Here is an 18,158-nt window from a genome sequence, read left to right on the forward strand (position 1 = left end):
GTCTGTCAATATATTCGTAGTGTATTCCAGTAGATAATGGCTTCCCCAGTTCCTCAATTATGATGACCATCTATATGTAATTTATCACCAGTCTACATTTGTACAAAATGAAAAATGGTGGCAGTAATGCTAATAAAATAGTTTGGGAATTTTACCTCTGCTGGGAAGGTATAGTATACGAAGACATGAAGGATACAAGCCCCTCAAATCTAACATCAAAGAGAAAAAGATTCTCCAGAAATTTGAAAAATGTGTCATTTGCCAAGAAAATCAAAACAATGCAAAACTGTCAAAAGCCACCAGTGCTGTGTGGAATTCTGTGCTGCTGGAGGCAGAAGCCAGGAGAAGTGAATTGTACTGGTGACTACTGGATGAGTTCACTAGTTTAGATGATGTGCCACCAATACTCTCACCATCACCCGTATTCTCATGATCTTCTTGAGTTCTGTCCCCAGTGACTGCTTTTCTAATGAATACTTCTCACCAGGATAGTTACTGAGGATTAGGTACTGAAAAATTGGCACAAAAGCTCTGGCATATCAAAATGAACCACTTTATGAGCACTAATGTAGATTTCAGAAATATACAGAATCTATTCAAACCACAAGTAGGCAGCCTGCACACAAATGAATATCTATGATTTAAGCATGCAGTTTTTGGCATCTGATGTTAGACACACCTGGGAAGGCCAAAGACTGTGTATCTGTTCCCAGCTGGGCAGCTGGGACACGTAAATTAAGGACCAAATTGTCAAAACATGGCCTTCATTCCTCAAAATGAAGGCTGGTACAAATAGTATATGGCATATAACATTTGTTTTTTGCATTTGAACCTTTCTTTCTCAACATTTTCTACAGTCTCTCCTAGGAACAAAACAATATTTGATTGCAATTTTTAATCCATAATTTTCCATAAGTTCAAAGTTAGGCTAAATTGATTAGCTACCCAGTCCTTTTCCATTTCTGTTTCTTCTTATGCATAAACATTCCAAATCATTCAAAAAGCAACCTTCTGGTTAATACAAAGTAGAAGCATGATAATAATATAATATTTTGCTTTGCATTCTAAAGTGCCTTTCATCAAAGGATATTAAAGTGCTTTGCAAACTAATTAAGTCTTACAACATCCCTGTGAGATCCATCAATGGCTATTAGCCAAGATGGTTAGGGACACAAACTGCCAGAAGTTGGGACTGGATCACAGGGGATTGATCACTGAAAAATTGCCCTGTTCTGTTCATCCCCTCATAAACATCTGGCACAAGACACTGTCAGAAAAAAGGATACTGGGTTAGATGGACCATTGGTCTGACCCAAGGCAAGCCTACACTCAAAACGCTACATGCGTGCAGCTGCGTCACTGTGACACTTTAATGCAGATGCTCTAAGCTGATGGGAGAGAGTTCTCCTGTCGGTGTTGTTAATCCACCTTCCCAAGAGGCGGTAGCTATGTCAGCAGGAGAAGGTTTCCCACTGATATAGCGCTGTCTATACAGTGGGGTAGGTCGGTATGACTGTGTCACTGAATGACGCAGGCATACCGATATAGATCTGTAGTGTAGACCAAATGTCAGTACGGCCATTCTTATGTTCTTATGTATTGTTATCTTCATTTTTTCAGATGTAGAAATTGAGGAACAATTTTACTAACTAAGGGCCAAATTGTGCCTTTAAAGCACAGCCCTCTGGTGAGAACTCCAGTGCTGCAACTGAAATCAGTGAAAGTGCCTGAGATACGGCCTCCTCAGGTGAAAAGAGAGGGAGCTGCTAACAGGATGTTCTTCGCAAAGACCTCTTAATTTGGACATAATCATCCACTTTGGTCTGAAATAGCCCATACCTGTTGGCCTTCCTGGCATGTTGCAAAACCCATCTGTCTGACAGGGCTGTTAGGTAGGGCTGGGGTATTTGGTAAGGAATTTTGTCTTTGCTTGTTGGGCATGTGAAGGGGTCTGATGTATAAAATATGTTCCAACTAATTATTATATGGTTTTGTATGTGTGTGTGTGTGGGGGGGGGGAGAAATGTGGTAGTATTCTGGTTTTGTCATTATTTTTGTATTGTGTTTTTAATTAATCGGAAGGACATATAGAGTTTCAGACCAGCATTCTGTCTAGTTGCATTTAAATCAAAACAAAATCATTTGACTTCAGCAGAACTACTCAAGTTTACCATTGAGTAAAAGGGTTCTGAGTATAGCCCTAATTGTTTGAGGTGTGTATTATTACTCTCATTACTATTGCTACATATTTGCAGTAGTGCCCTCTATGTGCTAGGCACTTTCCAAACACCTATGAACAATCCCTGCACCACAGAGCTCACAATCTAAAGACAGAGATCAGGGAAGGGAAAAAAATAATAGGCAACTTCTATACAATTTATATATACATCAGCAAGATTCGCTCTAGGTACCAGTTGAGAGCTGGTTGTTTCAGAGGGCTACAAATGTGGCGAGGCTCTTGTTGCGTGCAGGCAAGAAGGCACATCAGTGCTTTTCAACAATGGAAGGTGTCAGTGCTGTTGATACATGTTTTGGTTCTGTCCACTGCATCCTAGATAGAGCTGGGTAACAATGGTTCAAGGAGCAGGCAAGACTCTGCCCAGCCCTAGGTATAGGGCTGCAAACAGGCTGATTCATGGGGCAGATGAGCAGGACAGGTGCCTGGATCACCATGTGGCTTGGTTTTGTGGCTGGGCTGCATGGGGGAGCAGGTGCCTAGAGGGGCTGTCCATCAGTTACATAGGACATTTCTGGGTCATTTTCACCTCCTCCTCGTCACTCTTTGAAACACTGTAACAAACACACAGTATTAAGGGCCCGGTGACAGACTGTACTCCTGTATTCACCCCTTGCATACTACTGTAATAATCTTTGTACAAAGTAAGCCTTATGGGGTATCATTTGAAAATTCATAATTTGCTGGTCGTTACTGTTCTGGTAAAATATGTGTGGCAACAATGTATGTAAAACTATAACATTCCACTGTATGGTGTTACTAAAACATGTTTCAAGTCTGGGGAGTGACCAAAACAGTTCCTCAAAGACAAAGAGCAAGATGACACCTCAGCCAGGTATAAACAAGGTCAATGGGTCATTACCTGCTAACTGGCTATTCACTGGCAAGAAAAAGGGCATGGGCGGAAATAAAAATTTCATTAAGATGATGTTTAAAAAAAAAGTGAACGGTACAGAGTTTAAGCATAGAAGTTTCTGGTTATCAGAGAATAACGTACAGATTATCAACAGGCACCAAATTCGGGTTAAGATTGGATGGCATAAGGAGTACATAATCTGCAATATCCCTGATTGTGCGTAAGACCTTAACGGGTCAAAGTACAGACATTGAGACATGAGGGTTTGTTGTTCATATAATGGCTATGTTCAAGTGTATAATAAGTGAATACGATGATGAGGATGGATTGACCATCATTTGGTGAGATTTAATGTTCAGTGAGTTTATTGTTTCAGTTCATATGGTCCAACGGAAAAAGTCTCTCAGTCCTTTTCTCGTAGTCGATGCACGATGTTGCTCAGGCTCACGCCTCCTGCTGCTGTTGGTGGCCGGTGATGTGTTCGATGTAGATGTCCCTGGACCATCGGATGGTGTCTGAGACCATGAGTTGCCGCATGAGCCGTGCGTAGCATCGACCAATCCCGCAGGTCCACAGCACACACTTGTTGCAGGGGTCACAGGCACCCAGGGCTCCAACAATCAGGGTGTCCATCTGCACCTCGTAGCTCTTAGCTCTCAGGGTGTTGGCCAGGGGAGCATACTTTTCTAGCTTACGAGCTTGGGCTTTGTGAAAGGCCGGGGTCCTGTTCTCAAAGGAGACTGTGATGTCAGTAAGGATGATCTTTTTCTGGGCCTCATTGGTGATGACAATATCAGCTGGTTACAGCTGGCTGTCAGTACCGGGGATGGCGCAGTTCACGACAACCTGCCCCAGTCGTGGTGCGATGGCTTTCACCAGGTGGTTCTGGATAGCATTGTGGTACAGATCTACATCTTAGCGAAGAAACAGAATGGGGTTCCTGTTCACAGAGTCTGCCTGTCACCATACTCCCAGTTGGAAATGCTTCTCGAAGGAAGACAGGACTATAAAAAGAAAGGGAAAACACCCAAGGCACCCCTCTTCCTTGCTCTCTCTATTGATTCACTGCATCAGAAGGAACAAAGGAAGCAGCCATTAAAACAGAAGGAGGGGTCCTGGCCTAAAAAGCTTGGCCAGGAAGTCTGTGGAGAGCCTGTGGTGAGAAAATTTTGAGTTTAACATAGTTTAAGTTAGGCACTAGTTGCATTTTATCTTTATTTTTTTTGTAAGCATTTCTGACTTTTATGCCTCATTACTTGTATTCACTTAAAATCTCCCTCTCTGTAGTCAATACACTTGTTTTGTTTGATCCAATTCAATGTGTTTGAATTTAATTATTTGGGAACCTCCATTTGGAACAACACAATCTGTTCATATCATTTCTATTAATAAAACGAGGGCCTTCATATAAGCTTGCATTGTCCAGGAGAGGGCTGGGCAGTATACAATGCACACCTGTGCATGGGGAAAGCCAGGCCTGGGGAAGGAGAGGCTGCACCAAGGCTAGAGCGAGCCAGAGGATAAGCTACGTGTAGCTGGCAGGTGGCAGTTGCACACAGACACTCGGGGTGTGGCCTGCATGCTGGGAGCGCCTTTAGCAAGGCACCCAAGGGCTGTACCCTAATGGGCGGGTAGCCCAGCAGGGCCGGGCGCCGGGTGACACAGCTGAGTTCTCCGGCAGGAAAACACAGCTGGGAACGGGGCTGCCCCGCCCAGCACGCGGCACACATATGACCCTCCGCCGACGAGGCGGAGGCTGCATTGTCACGCGACCACCACAGCTACCCGAGGCGCTTAACGACGCCTCAGGCGCGCGCTCCTCATCTCATTCCTCGCCTCGTCGCCCACATCAGGTTTGCGCACGTGCAGAAATTGCATCTTGGCGTCGTGACAGAGCGACCGCCGCGCACGCGCACTTGATTTTCTGTCACCTTGGTGTGGCACTTCCCTACGTGCCAAATTAGTTTTCCATAATACGCATGCGTGCTCACGCCACAGTCCCCTCAACAGTTGCGGCCGTAAAGCGGGCGTAGTCGCGCGCCGCTCATTGCCCCTAGGGCGCATGCGTTCCCGGGTTCGTCCGCATGCGCAGTAGGCAGTTGGCGAGGCTTACAGTGAAGCCGCGCACGCGCACTAGGTCTCAGTGCTGGCAGGCAGAGTCTACGGTTGGTCGCCTGTCAGGGCCGTCGCGCCTGCGCAGTCACTGCTCTGTGGCTACCGGTCCAGGGCCGCCCGGAGCGCCTGGCGCTCGCTGGGTGGGAGAGCGGGACGGAGGGTCCGGGCGGCAGCAGCAGGGCCCTGCGGCCGGGGCCCGCCGCCGCCTCCTCCTCGCCCCCCCAGCTGACGCTGCTGGTGATGCAGCCGTGCAGCGGCGACGAGGAGGCGGCGGCGGCGGGGGGCACCGGGCGGCACCAGGGCCCCGCGCAGGCCCCGGAGACCTCCGGAGGCCTCGTGTTCCTGTGCGAGGTCTGCCCCAGCGAGGGCGAGGGGGACGCGGCCGAGGAGGGCGAGCCGGCGGGCGGCGAGAGCACGGCCAGCCCCGAGGAGCTGGAGGACGACGAGGCGGCGGCGGCCTCCGGCGGGGAGGCCCCCGCGGGGGGCGGGGGCTGCAAGAGCTGCACGTACCAGGGCTGCAGCGAGACCACCACGCAGGTGGCCAAGCAGCGCAAGCCCTGGATGTGCAAGCGCCACCGCAACAAGATGTACAAGGACAAGTACAAGCGCAAGAAGAGCGACCAGGCCCTGGGCGGCGGGGCCGGGGCGCCCCCAGCGCAGGGCGGGGCTGCCACCCCGGGGGGCAGCGCGCGGGCCGAGGTGAGGGGTTAGTGCCCGGCTCCCCGCTGTGTCACAGCGCCGAGGTATTGGGGCAGAGATTAGCGCCGGGGGAGGGGGTGGTAGCCGAGGCTACATATCAGCCCCCCCCCCCCCCACCGCTGTGTGCAAGGGTAGCTCGCTGTGCAGCGCCCAGTTAGTAGCACCTCGAATCACTTGAGCGAAGGGTGAGTTGTAGGCAATCAACTTTTCGGTGGGGTCCCCCATTGGAGGGAGGAGACTTAGCCTGCCACTATGTGCTGCTGTTACGTGGGGGTGGGAGCGGCACCTCCCTCCCTGGAGAGCCACATAACTCTCCTGGTTCTCTTCTCCACTAATGTACAGATTCGGTGCAGAATGGCACTAGTTATTTACATCTCCTGCCTAGCGTTTTGTCTGCTCCTACTCCCCGCGCAAAGTGAGTTCTTTCTAACGAGCCTGTCAGCCTGGTATGATTTCCTGACCTCTAGCGTTCCAATTATCTAAGCATGTTTGTGATGGCCCACGTAGTTCCAATAATAGTAGTGGTAATTCTCCTGTACCAGAGAGAAATCCACACCCGTCTTATAGACTGAGGCCACTGTGCCAGGGAAAGCCTTGCAGAGAATAACTTGGCCATCTGCTTTCCTGCTCCCTTCTCCCTACCCCCTGTTTGTTACACTTATGAAACCCTCTAAGTATGCTTAGTCCTTGTGTAATACTTTAAACATTCAAAGCTATATCAAGCCACACAACATCTTCATAAATGTTATCTACATATTATAGATTGAAAAACAGAGGCACAGGGATCACACAGTAAATCAGTGGCAGAACTGGTATTAGCACTCAGCTTGTTTTTCAGCAGTTCTGCTTCTCAGTCCCAAACTCTATGCAATGTAGTCTCTGATAGTTGCCATAATTTTTATAAAGAGTTTTCAAGCAGATTTTGCATTTTGTGCATGCATTGTATTTTGGAATAGTTTTGGGAAGGGGGAAACCGCATTTCTTCTACCGAGTTAAAAAAAAATGGAGATGGGGGTGGTTTTGGAAGGGGCAGGATTTTCTTTTTCCAAAACTATGTAGTGTGTACATAGAATACCCATATATGCATCTAATAAAGGCTGAGCCTTTTGACAGTTAAAATTATATTATATGCTTTCAAGCACTCGTTCATCTTCTAATAGGTCTCTTTTTCATTTCTTTTTTTTTTTTCTTCTGCTTCAACAGTGTTGAAGTAGTAGATGCTAGAATAGATATTTGTCTGACTCCTTTCATTTGGAAGAACAGTTAACAAACTTTACAGGGTGGGATGCCTCAGGCCAGAGAGAAACCAGTGAGGAATCTGCAGCACCTTATCTGTGCTGAACTGTGGCTAGAACTGCCCCAGCTGTGAATATAGCCTGACTTAGCCTCCAACCTGAGACTCTCTAGGCTAGTGGTTTTCAAACTTTTGTACTGGTGACTCCTTTCACATCGCAAGCCTCTGAGTATGACCCCCAAAATAAATTAAAAACACTTTTTTTATATATTTAAAACTATTATAAATGCTGGAGGCAAAGCGGGGTCAGGGGTGGAGGCTGACAGCTCGCGACCCCCCATGTAATAACCTCACAATCCCCTAAGGCAGGGGTAGGCAACCTATGGCAGGCGTGCCAAAGGTGGCATGCGAGCTGATTTTCAGTGGCACTCACACTGCCTGGGTCCTGCCCACCGGGTCCACAGGCTCTGCATTTTAATTTAATTTTAAATGAAGCTTCTTAAACATTTTAAAACCTTATTTACTTTACATACAACAATAGTTTAGTTATATATTATAGATTTATAGAAAGATCTTCTAAAAATGTTAAAATGTATTACTGGCACGTGAAACCTTAAATTAGAGTGAATAAATGAAGACTCGGCACACCACTTCTGAAAGGTTGCTGACCCCTACCCTAAGGGGTCCCGACCCTCAGTTTGAGAACCCTGCTCTAGACACACATTACTTTCAGGGAAATATAGTTAAAAAGTGTGGAGGGAATAATTGGGCTGTTTCAAATTACTTAATTTTTAATCAAATAGATTAAAGTTTTATTAATTAGCTGTGGTAACTTGGTTAGGAATCTAATTTAGAAGTCTAATTCACCAGTTTCTGAAGTCGTGCTCACTGTGGCAAATGGAGACTGGAAGCTTTATGGAGGGAAAGGGGAAAAACAACATTGGGTGGATTCTTTTCCTTTCTGGCACACCTTATTTCCTTCCACAGGTTAGGAAGGGGAAGCAGGCCCTTTTATTCTGAGATCTTTCCCCTGTAGAAATGAAAATGCATTGTAATGACAAAACATATTAACATCTATCTTTCCTCTTGTGTATTTTGTCTCTTATGTCCAGGATTGTGTTGATGGCTCAGTTTCTGTTACAAAACAAAGAACAGGGTCTATTGGAGATCGCCCAGCAAGACCTACTCTTTTAGAACAAGTATTGAATCAGAAAAGGCTGGTAAGTACCATGGCTTCACAAGGCTGAAGATAGTAGGGTTGCATTTTGAGAACCAATTTTTGGAAAAGTTCTGTTGCTCACTCCTTTTCTTAAAGAGAGAGATAGAATATGTATTGAAAGTTATTGGTGCCTCTCTGGAAACTTGGAAGTCAGTAGATTGCTGTTGTGCATTACATAGTTATAGAAACAAGTTTTTAAAACTGAAATATCCCAGTAGACATGAAAGATGCACATTTTGACAACTGCACAGAACATAAATATGAATAATCATGAGTATATGAATCAGTTACATTAGCTGAAAGTGGACATTTCTGTACTATTAGAAAAGTGTGTAGTTCTTTCTTTGGGCAGATAGCATTCATAATGTATCTAGGATGTTTTAATCTGTTAATCCAGGAATCGGCAACTTTTGGCCTGCGGCCCGCCTGAATGTCACTTACATGGAGGAGAGAACTTAATAAAAGCCAAAACCACCAAATATATTGTGACTGTTTCTACTGTACCTTTACCATTGTTTTTGTTCTCTTTCTATCAAAAGAGAATCAAACGGTTCATCTACTACCTCCATTAACAATGACAAGCAACGTAACCAGCCCTGATTATTGTGCTGCAGGTCTCTTTAGGCACTTATGTGCATGGAGGACTCCAGATCCCAGATATTTTGAAGTTGAAAGTCTTTAAAGAAAAGATCTCAGAATGCTAGGTTTACAGCAAAATAACCTTATTTTGTCTCCCTTCTCCCAGTGAGATACAATACATAGAAGTACCTATTTAAAGTCTAGAAATAAACTTTGGAATAGTGTTCATGAAAAGGAAATTATATTATTTAATTCTTTAAAGTATCCTGCAGAAAAATTTGTGTGACAAAGCCCCCCATTGGCTGCTGCTCTCTGAGTCTTGCTATTGGATTGCACCGCTTTGGCTCCCTTGCCTGACTGACAGTACCTTCACAGCTCTTAGCTGCACTTGGCAAGGTCCTTTTAGTAATGGAAACTGAAAACACTTTTATGATTTCCCTAGAAATATAGCAACCAGATGCTCTTGGAAAAGTAAGTATTTCTTTTAAAGGCCTTTGCACAAGACTGAAGCGCTTTCATTCATGGTTCTGCCCACCAAACAGGAAATGTGAGGCACAGATTCTCCTTGAACCGTGTTGCTGTCTTCTTCAGTGCTTTGCCCCTTTCATTCAGCAATATTCCTTTAGAAAAGATCCCTTTGTTTTTAATATATCCCACCTGGGGCAAAGTATATGGGAAGGAAGGATAGCTCAGTGGTTTGAGCATTGGCCTGCTAAACCCAGGGTTGTGAGTTCAGTCCTTGAGAAGGCCATTTAGGGATTGGGGGCAAAAATCAGTACTTGGTCCTGCTAGTGAAGGCAGGGGGCTGGATTCAATGACCTTTCAAGGTCCCTTCCAGTTCTAGGAGATAGGTATATCTCCTATTATTATATATTATATTATGATCTCATAAACCATAAGGATATTTTTAAATGGAATGTTAATGTATACATCTTGGAAAAAGAACTGGCTTCAAGGATGAAAACATTTCCTAATATAGTACTTTTATGGCACCTTTTAATCAAGGATCTCAAAGGACTTTCTAAGTACTCATTTTGGGAGTTAGATAATTATACCGATGCTGCAGATGGGGTGGGGTGGGGTGGGGGGGGACAAGTGGGGAACTGAGGCACAAAAGTTGTGATTTGGCCAAGGCCCATAACAAGTTTGTGATAGTGCCAGGAATAGAACCCAAAACTCCTGATTCCGATCCTCTTCACAAGACAGTGCTTCCTTTCATGCTTTCATAAGGGTTGTTTGTTTCTATCTGGTAACAAGTTAGTATGATAGATTTCTATAAACATTTATAGAAATCTTACTTCAATGACAGACTCTGTATTTCTCCAAAAGAACAGGGATTTGAGGTAGTTTGCTATATGGAATACAAGTAGTATAGTTCAAATTAAACTGCAGTTAAATATTTTTAAAGCATATGTTTACATTGTCTATATGACAGTAACTTATTTTTGTTTAATAAAAGTATACAGTATTATGAAGTGGCATATCGTGCACATCTTTCAGTCTTGATTCAGTTAACTGAAGGTGGCATTAATGTTGATTCCATTTCTTTTCTGGGGGTATTGTAATGATGAAAACGGTTCCCACTTTGGTGTGTTTTGTGGGCATGTTTTGTAATATGTTAATTTTATTGAACTCCCATTTATAAAATATAAGGAACAAACTGATATAATGCATAGTTCACAAATATGGGATATTTTTCTATTCTAAATATTTTGGTGTCCATTTAAAATATCCTCTTTTCTTTAAGTCATTATTAAGAAGTCCGGAGGTGGTACAGTTTCTGCAGAAACAGCAGCAACTGTTAAGTCAACAAGCTTTGGAACAAAGGCAGCAACAGTTTCCAGGAGCACCTGTGTGATGAGGACAAAGATCTGCAGCAGAATCTCATGCTGAAGTGGTGGAGGGATATGTATCTTACATAAGTGAAAAAAGGCGAGTTAAATATTAAGATGGAAGACTAAAATTGTTGCTGCTGTGTTATACCTGTATTGTTTTGTGGTTGCACTTTTGGGGTTCTGAGCTGCATGGATGTCCACAAATTTGTGAGCAAATCAGGAGGAATCTGATTCTCCATTCTGTTTCAGAGATGTAACTTATTAATAATTTTTATGTAAATGTCATTGTATCAGTAATCCTTACATAACCCCCTACTCCTACCAAAGTCTTCCATTATAAACTAAACACTTTGCTATGTAAAAGATTTCATAGCTTCAGTGTAGTCACTCTTTGATGACAATCATTGAAGAAATAGAGGCAATTACTTTCTGTGGAAGTTGTGAAATAAAAAAAGTACTGACTTTGAGCCAGCCCAGTAAGATGACATAGTAGCATATTGCTCAGGGATATAGGAGGCTTGGAGTCATTAGCTTCTATTGCACTAACAGTTAAAGACAAAATAATGCCATGCAGTAGCTGCGCTAATGGCTAATTGTGTAAATCATTGGTTGATCCTGTTGGTGTGTCCATAATTCACAAGTCTAGCTGGATTGGCGTGTTTAACCATTCTCTCTAAAAGAAGTGCTACAGGGCTGTAACCAGCGTAATAGGTAGTTTGAAGGAATTGATGTGGAAAATAGCCCCAGAATGAATAGAAAGGAGAAATTGCCATTTAAAGGAAGAACTAGAGGCAAAAAAGAAAATAACCTAAGGTTTTTTTCATTGTTTACATGGCCTTCCACTAGCCAATGCTCATGAGCTTTACAAAAAGTAATATTTAAAGAATTGGTGGTCAATAGTGGTGGACCATAGCTTGCTGAGTGATAGTAGAATAAAGTGACCTCTCATGGATGAACCAGTTTAAGAATTATATTAATTATTATTTATTTGTCTTGGATTTGAAAACCATGAGTGACTTTCATTCCTCTCTGAAAGTGAATAAAATGAAATATTTAGAGTTAAAGTTGTTGAATTTAGTTATAACAGCAGTTGTGTGCAAAGAGTAAAATTAATTCCATATCACTTGTTCCTTATAAGTAATCTTCCTCCTCCAAAAACAAACCTTTTAAAAAGAGCCTAATACAAAAGAAATAGAATCCAATCTCCTTGGGTTTCTAGTTAATTAAAATTGTTCATTTTAACAATTGGTTTACCTGTTTAAGAATCAAAACATATCACAAAACAATGAATCCTGAGTTTTTCTTAGTATTAAAACTAATTTTGTAGTAGAGGTTTTTTTAAGTAATAGTATAGGTGTGACTTTGGTACAAACTTTTAAGGTTCACTAATAAGTATCAATTAATAATATTTCTGTTACTCTTGTATGGGTGTTGTGTAAGATGTATTTATTTACAGAAAATGTTCAGATAGTGATCTATTAAACAGCAATTGTATGTCTGGAATTGTGCAGGTGGTTCTCATTTCAAACATGTTTTAAGAAATTTTGTATAAAAAATTTTGGACCAATAAGTGTTCTTTGAACAACTTTTTTGTAAAAACTCATGTTCCTTTTTTTTCTTCTTTGAACTTATTGTACATTCATTTTTATGTTCTGTCTCTGTATTCAAATGGCTAGCTCTGGTTAGGTAGCCTTAAATTTTGCTGCATTTCCAAACTGCTTGTGTTCTTTGAGAGAGAGAAACTCTACATTTAAAAAGAAAAAAATCAGATACTGTGTTTTCAGGGTGTAAATGGTTGTTATATGAAAATTAAAAATAAATACTAATTTTATAGATTTTTATTATTATATTTATATATAGAAGAAAGTAGTGGGTTTTTTTTGTCTAATTTGGCTAAGTTTTTTTTTAGGTTTTTTTATGAAAACATTTTTTTGGGGGGGAAGACAACTTCCTTAAAATTGTGGAGCTGATTGCTGAGTTTGATGCTGTACTCCAGGACCATCTAAGAAGAGTCACCACCCAAGAAATGTACACACACCACTACCTTGGAAAAACAATTCAAAATGAGATTATACAGTTACTGGAAACAAAAGTCAAACAGAAGATTGTGGCAGATCTGAAGTCACCAAATCTGTTATTCTGGACTGCACACCTGACATCAGCCGTACAGAACAAATGACTTTAATGGTGCGTTTTGTAACAACAACAACAGAACCTAGTGAAAATGCTCTCTGACAGTCACCACTGCAGGGACATTTTCTAGAATGTATTGACATTGATGATACTACAGGAGCTGGTATGACAAATGTGCTTCTTAAGAAGCTGGAAGATACAGGAATTGCAAAAGCTGACATGAGAGGTCAGGGCTACGATAACGGTGCCACCAGGAGAGGAAAGAACAGAGGAGTGCAGACATGGATCCGAGAGTTAAACCCTTGAGCTTTTTTTTGTCCCATGCAGTTCTCATTCATTGAACTTGGTGGTCAGTGATGCAGCATCAGCTTCTAGTGAGGCTGCTGAATTTTTTAATGTAATTCAAAGCATCTATGTATTTTTCTCTGCATCAACTCATCGATGGCAAATTTTGAAGCAACATCTGGGAACATCCTCTCTGACACTGAAACCACTGAGTGCCACACGATGGGAAAGTCGAGTGGAGGCGATAAAGCCTATCAAACACCAAATTGGGAGGATAATGCTATGACAGGAACTGTTTGTGGGAGAACAGTGGCAGAGGGAAATGGAATCACCAGAAACATACATAACTTCAAATTTCTGTGTGGCTTAGTGTTGTGGCATGACATTGGTTTTGAAATAAATGTTGTAAGCAAGAGACTCCAATGTGTTGACGTTGATATATCTGGAGCAATGGAACAACTGGATAAACCAAAGTCATACCTAGTCTTATCAGTCAGATGAGGGATTTCAAAAGGTTCTGAAGAGTGCACAGAAGTTGGCAGAGGGACTTCACACTGAAGCTATTTTTCTAGCTATTTAAGAATACAAGCGTCACCGAAGAAGACGACATTTTGATTACAAGGCATGGGAGAATCCCCTAAGAGACCCCAAACAACAATTCAAAACTGAATTCTTTAACCAGGTGCTATTGTGCAGTACAGTCAGTTGAACGTTTCATGCAGAAGAACATTTCATGCAGCTCAAGGAACACAGCAGTATATTTGGGAAGTTGTATGATATTCCAAAACTCCTCGCTATACCTGAAGAAGACCTACACCAGCAATGCAGGGCACTAGAGACAGTGTTGACACATGATGACATGCACGATATTGATGCGAGTGATTTAGGTGATGAAAGCCCTTTCAAGATACATTTCAGCAGGATCAACTCCAAAGGCTGTTCTGGAATATGTGTGCACAAATAAGATGACCACCAAAATGCTTTTGGTGCTCTGCGCATACTTCTAACACTTCCTGTAACAGTTGCCAGTGGAGAATGCAGCTGCTCCAAGCTGAAGTTAATAAAAGCACATCTACACTCCACAATGACACAGGAGAGGCTGATCGGCCTTGCAACCATATCAATAGAGCATGAGCATGAGACTGTGGACCTTCAGGAAGCAGTTCAAATCTTTGCTACCAAGAAGGCACAGAAAGCACCACTTTGATTATTCAAACAGATAAAAATGCCAGTGTTTACTGTACAGACAAGAAAAGTTACATTTGCAGTTCAGGCGTTTGAAAGTTGTGTTACTTACAATTTTTGAACAAGGCATTTTAAGTTGTTAGTTCTTTATTGAGGTAGGTAGCAGAGCAGTACCATGACAGGAGTAGAACCGGAAGAAGGCAGAATTGAGACCTTTCAAAGTTTTGGCCCAAGTGAGGGGGCATGGCGTCATTTGAGCTCCCCGCCTCAGGTGCCAAAATGTTGTGTCCAGCCCTATATATGAAGGGGTAAAGAATGCTTTTTCTCCACGCTATTCATGATTTTATAGGCCTCTATTGTATTCCCCCTTCCCGCTATAGTCTGTTTTTCAAGCTGAAAAGTCCAAATCTTTTAAATCTCTCCTCATATGGAAGCTGTTCCAAACTCCTAATCATTTTTGTTGCCCTTCTCTCTACCTTTTCCAATTCTAATTTATATTTTGAGATGGAGAAACCAGAAGAAACTGGTCTACACAGAGTAGATCTGGAAATGGACTATACAAAGTGCTGTCAAGTGCAAAAGTAAATTAGGAATTTTTCTTTTAATCTTTTAGTAATAGTTAACATGACAGCTAATTGTTACAATAATAGATAATTATCAGAATTTGATTTGTTAATGGTGTCTTTCCAAAATGTCACTCAAAATACTCATTCTATCTAAATTGTTTGTGAATGTTTAAATCAAATGTCTGATTCAGCAAATCCTCCATGTACACAGCTACCAGTAACTTTCAGCATTTGGCTATTGTTAAGCTGAAATCATTAGTGTGTGATATTCCATGTGTTACTTAATCATTGGAACAAGCTACGAAAGGACATAGTGTATTCTCCATCTCTTGAAATCTTCAAATCAGACTGGATGCCTTGCTGGAAGATTTGGTCAAACAAGTTAGTGGGCTTTTATTCCCAGTAACTGGAATGTTGGATACTGAGATTCAAATCCCTATTTTGCCTGATTTGGAACAGAAACTTCAACCCTAGTCTTCCACCTATATGCCCTAACCACAGGGCTATGGAATATTCCATTGTGGGTTTCTCTCAGTATCTTCCATTGAAGCTCTTCCATTTTGAATAAAATAAATAGTCATTGGAGTAGGCATTGGAACCCAGGTCTCTAGTGTTTGTGCCAACCATGGGGGCTATAGAGTCATTCTCAATATTTAAGTTTTTTGGTTTTTTTTTAAATATATACAGCTTTACTGGAGAGATTGAGAGCCCCACCCCAGAATATGATTTAGCTCAGTAGTGAGGGCTCTTGTCTGAGAGGGAAGATCTGGGTTCAAGTGTGTGCCCCAAAACAGGCAGAGTGGGGATTAGAACTCTGGTCTTCTACATTCTGGCTGAGTTCTCTAACCATGAGATGATATACAGAAGGGGGGGGGAGTGTGACATGCCCAGCATTCAAATGTATACACCACTTACCCCATGTACATAGGAGTCTTTGTACTCCTCCAAGTCAGTGACCAGATTGGGAAAAACTGGCACTACTTCTCCACCACCAACTTACTCATGCTGTTAAAATAAAACCAGATTCACAACAGGTCACATTGATCTGTGTCCAATCCCACCTCTTTTCTACAATGTTTGCATGCTGTGATGCTGGCTGATCATCATCCACACAAAAGCCATTATTTGATGCAATTTCCTAGATCAAATGTTCTGCCAGATGGCCTATCAAGGCTCACAAACATCTGTTCAGGCTGTATAATTATTGAGTTAATGGAGTGACCTGGATACAGAGTATTGTTTATGGTACTGAATCTATCATTCATCTGTGAGAGAAGATGATCAGGTTACTATTCCAGTTTTCAGTCTTCTCAGGCCAGGCTACTGTACCTCCATAGTCCTTGAAAGAGGCTGAGCCCTTGTAGTGATCTGTTCAATTTATATTAAACATTCTACAGAGGCTTCCTATTTCTCTATCAGTTTAGTTTGTTTGTCCACGTTAGCAGGTCAGGTATTTGCCTGGTCATAGCAGTAATGAATGCAGGCAGTGATCCAAGAAGAAATTGTTTGAGCAGACATCGGAGGACCTTTCATTCTGTTGGCCACTGCGACGAACAGCTGCGTGGATTTGCAAAATGGCTTGGTCCGTTCAATGTAGAAGGCTAGTGCTCTTCTGACATCTAGGGAATGCAGCCAATGCTCCTCCAACTTATGGGGCTTTGGAAAAAAGATGGGCAGATAAATCTCCTGGTCCCTATGAAACTTGGCAGGAAGGCTGGGTGTGGATGCAATTGGACCTTGTCCTTGTAAAAGACTGTATAGGGCGTTTCTGAGGTAAGTGAGAGACCCTGCGGGCTTCAGTTATTGCAACCAAGAATGCAACCTTCCAAGAAAGGAGGAGAGAATAGGAAACCAGAGGCTCGAAGGGGGTGTGTGCTATGAGCTGGGATAACATGAGATTTAGGTCCCACGGAGGGACTGGGTCCCTGACATGCGGATAGAGGTGGTCAAGGCCATTGAGGAACCTGGCAGTCATGCTGTGGGCAAAAACTGACCTGCCCTCTAGTGGCAGATGGAAAGCTGAAATAGTAGCCATATGGACTTTAATAGATCACAAAGACAGGCCTTGGAGCTTGAGGTGCAGAACGTAGTCCAGGATTAACTGCAGCGAAGCCCGCCCAAGCCAAGGACCAGTACGTAAACTGTCTCCACTTGGCCGTGTAGGTCATTCTAGTGGAGGGCCTTCTACTGCCTGGCAAGACTTGCTGAACTCTGGCCGAGCACTCCTCCTCCTCATTTAGCTATGCCGCAGCCAAGCCGTCAGATGCAGTGCTGCCAGGTTCGGCTGCAGAGGGGCGCCGTGGTTTTGTGACAGAAAATCCAGCCAGAGCGGTAGCTGAAATGGAACCACCATGAAGAGGTCCAGCAGCGTGCCGAACCAGTGCTGGTGTGGCCAAGCTGGCGTTATGAGGATCACCTTCACTCTGTCTTGCTTGATCTTCATGAGGACTCTGTAGATCAGTGGAACTGGGGGAAAGGTGTACATTAGAGCCTCCAACCATGGGAGCAGAAAAGCATCTGATAGCCTCTGTCAGACGCCTGAAAGGAGCAGAAGTCGTGGCATTTCCTGTTGAGTCTGGACGCAAACAAGTCCACCTGGGGAGTAACCAACCTGTGGAAGATGATGCTGACCCCCTCCAGACGGAGGGGATGGTGAGACGAGAAAGTCCATCCCCAGACGGAGGGGATGGTGAGACGAGAAAGTCCTGCTGAAACGATCTGCCAAAGCATTCCTGGCCCCGGAGAGGTGTGTGGCTACGAGATGGAAGTCTTATTGCACACAGATGTCCATAGTCCGAGAGCTTCCTGGCAAAGGGCAGGCCAAGTGGACCACTTTAAGCTCCCTGACATTGATGTGTAGTGAACAATCGAGTCGGGACCAAATTGTGTCGAGCACCCAGTGGTCTGAGGTCAGCCACAACCAGGCCGAACAGAAAGGGGGTAGACGATCGAGGAAAAAGCAGGGGGGTGGATCCTGGGCAGTGACTTGGGCGCTGTTCTCAGACGCATCCTCAAAACGCCTGCTTCTGGCTGCCCTGATCGTGAGAGGGGCCAAGCTCGGCAAAGGAGCAGGAAGATGAAAGCTTAAACTCCTTGTCTTTTTCCTTTTTGTGTAGGAGCTGGACCGGGGAACGCTCCACAACTTTGATGGAGGTGGCGGCAGGAATGGCTTTCTATCCTGTTGAGGGGTATGCAGGCCCAAGGACTGGAGGGTGG

The 18,158-nt window shown here is 43.4% G+C and overlaps 1 protein-coding gene across 2 annotated transcripts in view; it reads left to right on the forward strand.

The window, feature by feature from the left end:
• The first annotated feature begins 5,395 nt into the window (after window positions 1–5,395).
• The window catches only part of LOC120401683 (regulatory factor X associated protein), a 51,219-nt gene continuing 38,456 nt past the window's right edge, over window positions 5,396–18,158 (forward strand). The window contains exons 1-3 of one of the 2 annotated variants that reach the window (XR_005596650.1): window positions 5,396–5,906; window positions 8,253–8,360; window positions 10,686–10,870. Coding sequence is in view for 1 of the 2 variants with exons in the window: in XM_039531857.1 (XP_039387791.1) it covers window positions 5,448–5,906; window positions 8,253–8,360; window positions 10,686–10,796 (678 nt within the window). In the remaining variant the exon portion in view is untranslated. Of the gene's footprint in view, window positions 5,907–8,252; window positions 8,361–10,685; window positions 12,277–18,158 lie in introns of those variants that run through there. The other variant, XM_039531857.1, reaches the window with a different exon arrangement.

Source organism: Mauremys reevesii, linkage group 1 (genome assembly GCF_016161935.1).
Source record: "Mauremys reevesii isolate NIE-2019 linkage group 1, ASM1616193v1, whole genome shotgun sequence".
Classification (NCBI taxonomy): Eukaryota; Metazoa; Chordata; order Testudines; family Geoemydidae; genus Mauremys; species Mauremys reevesii.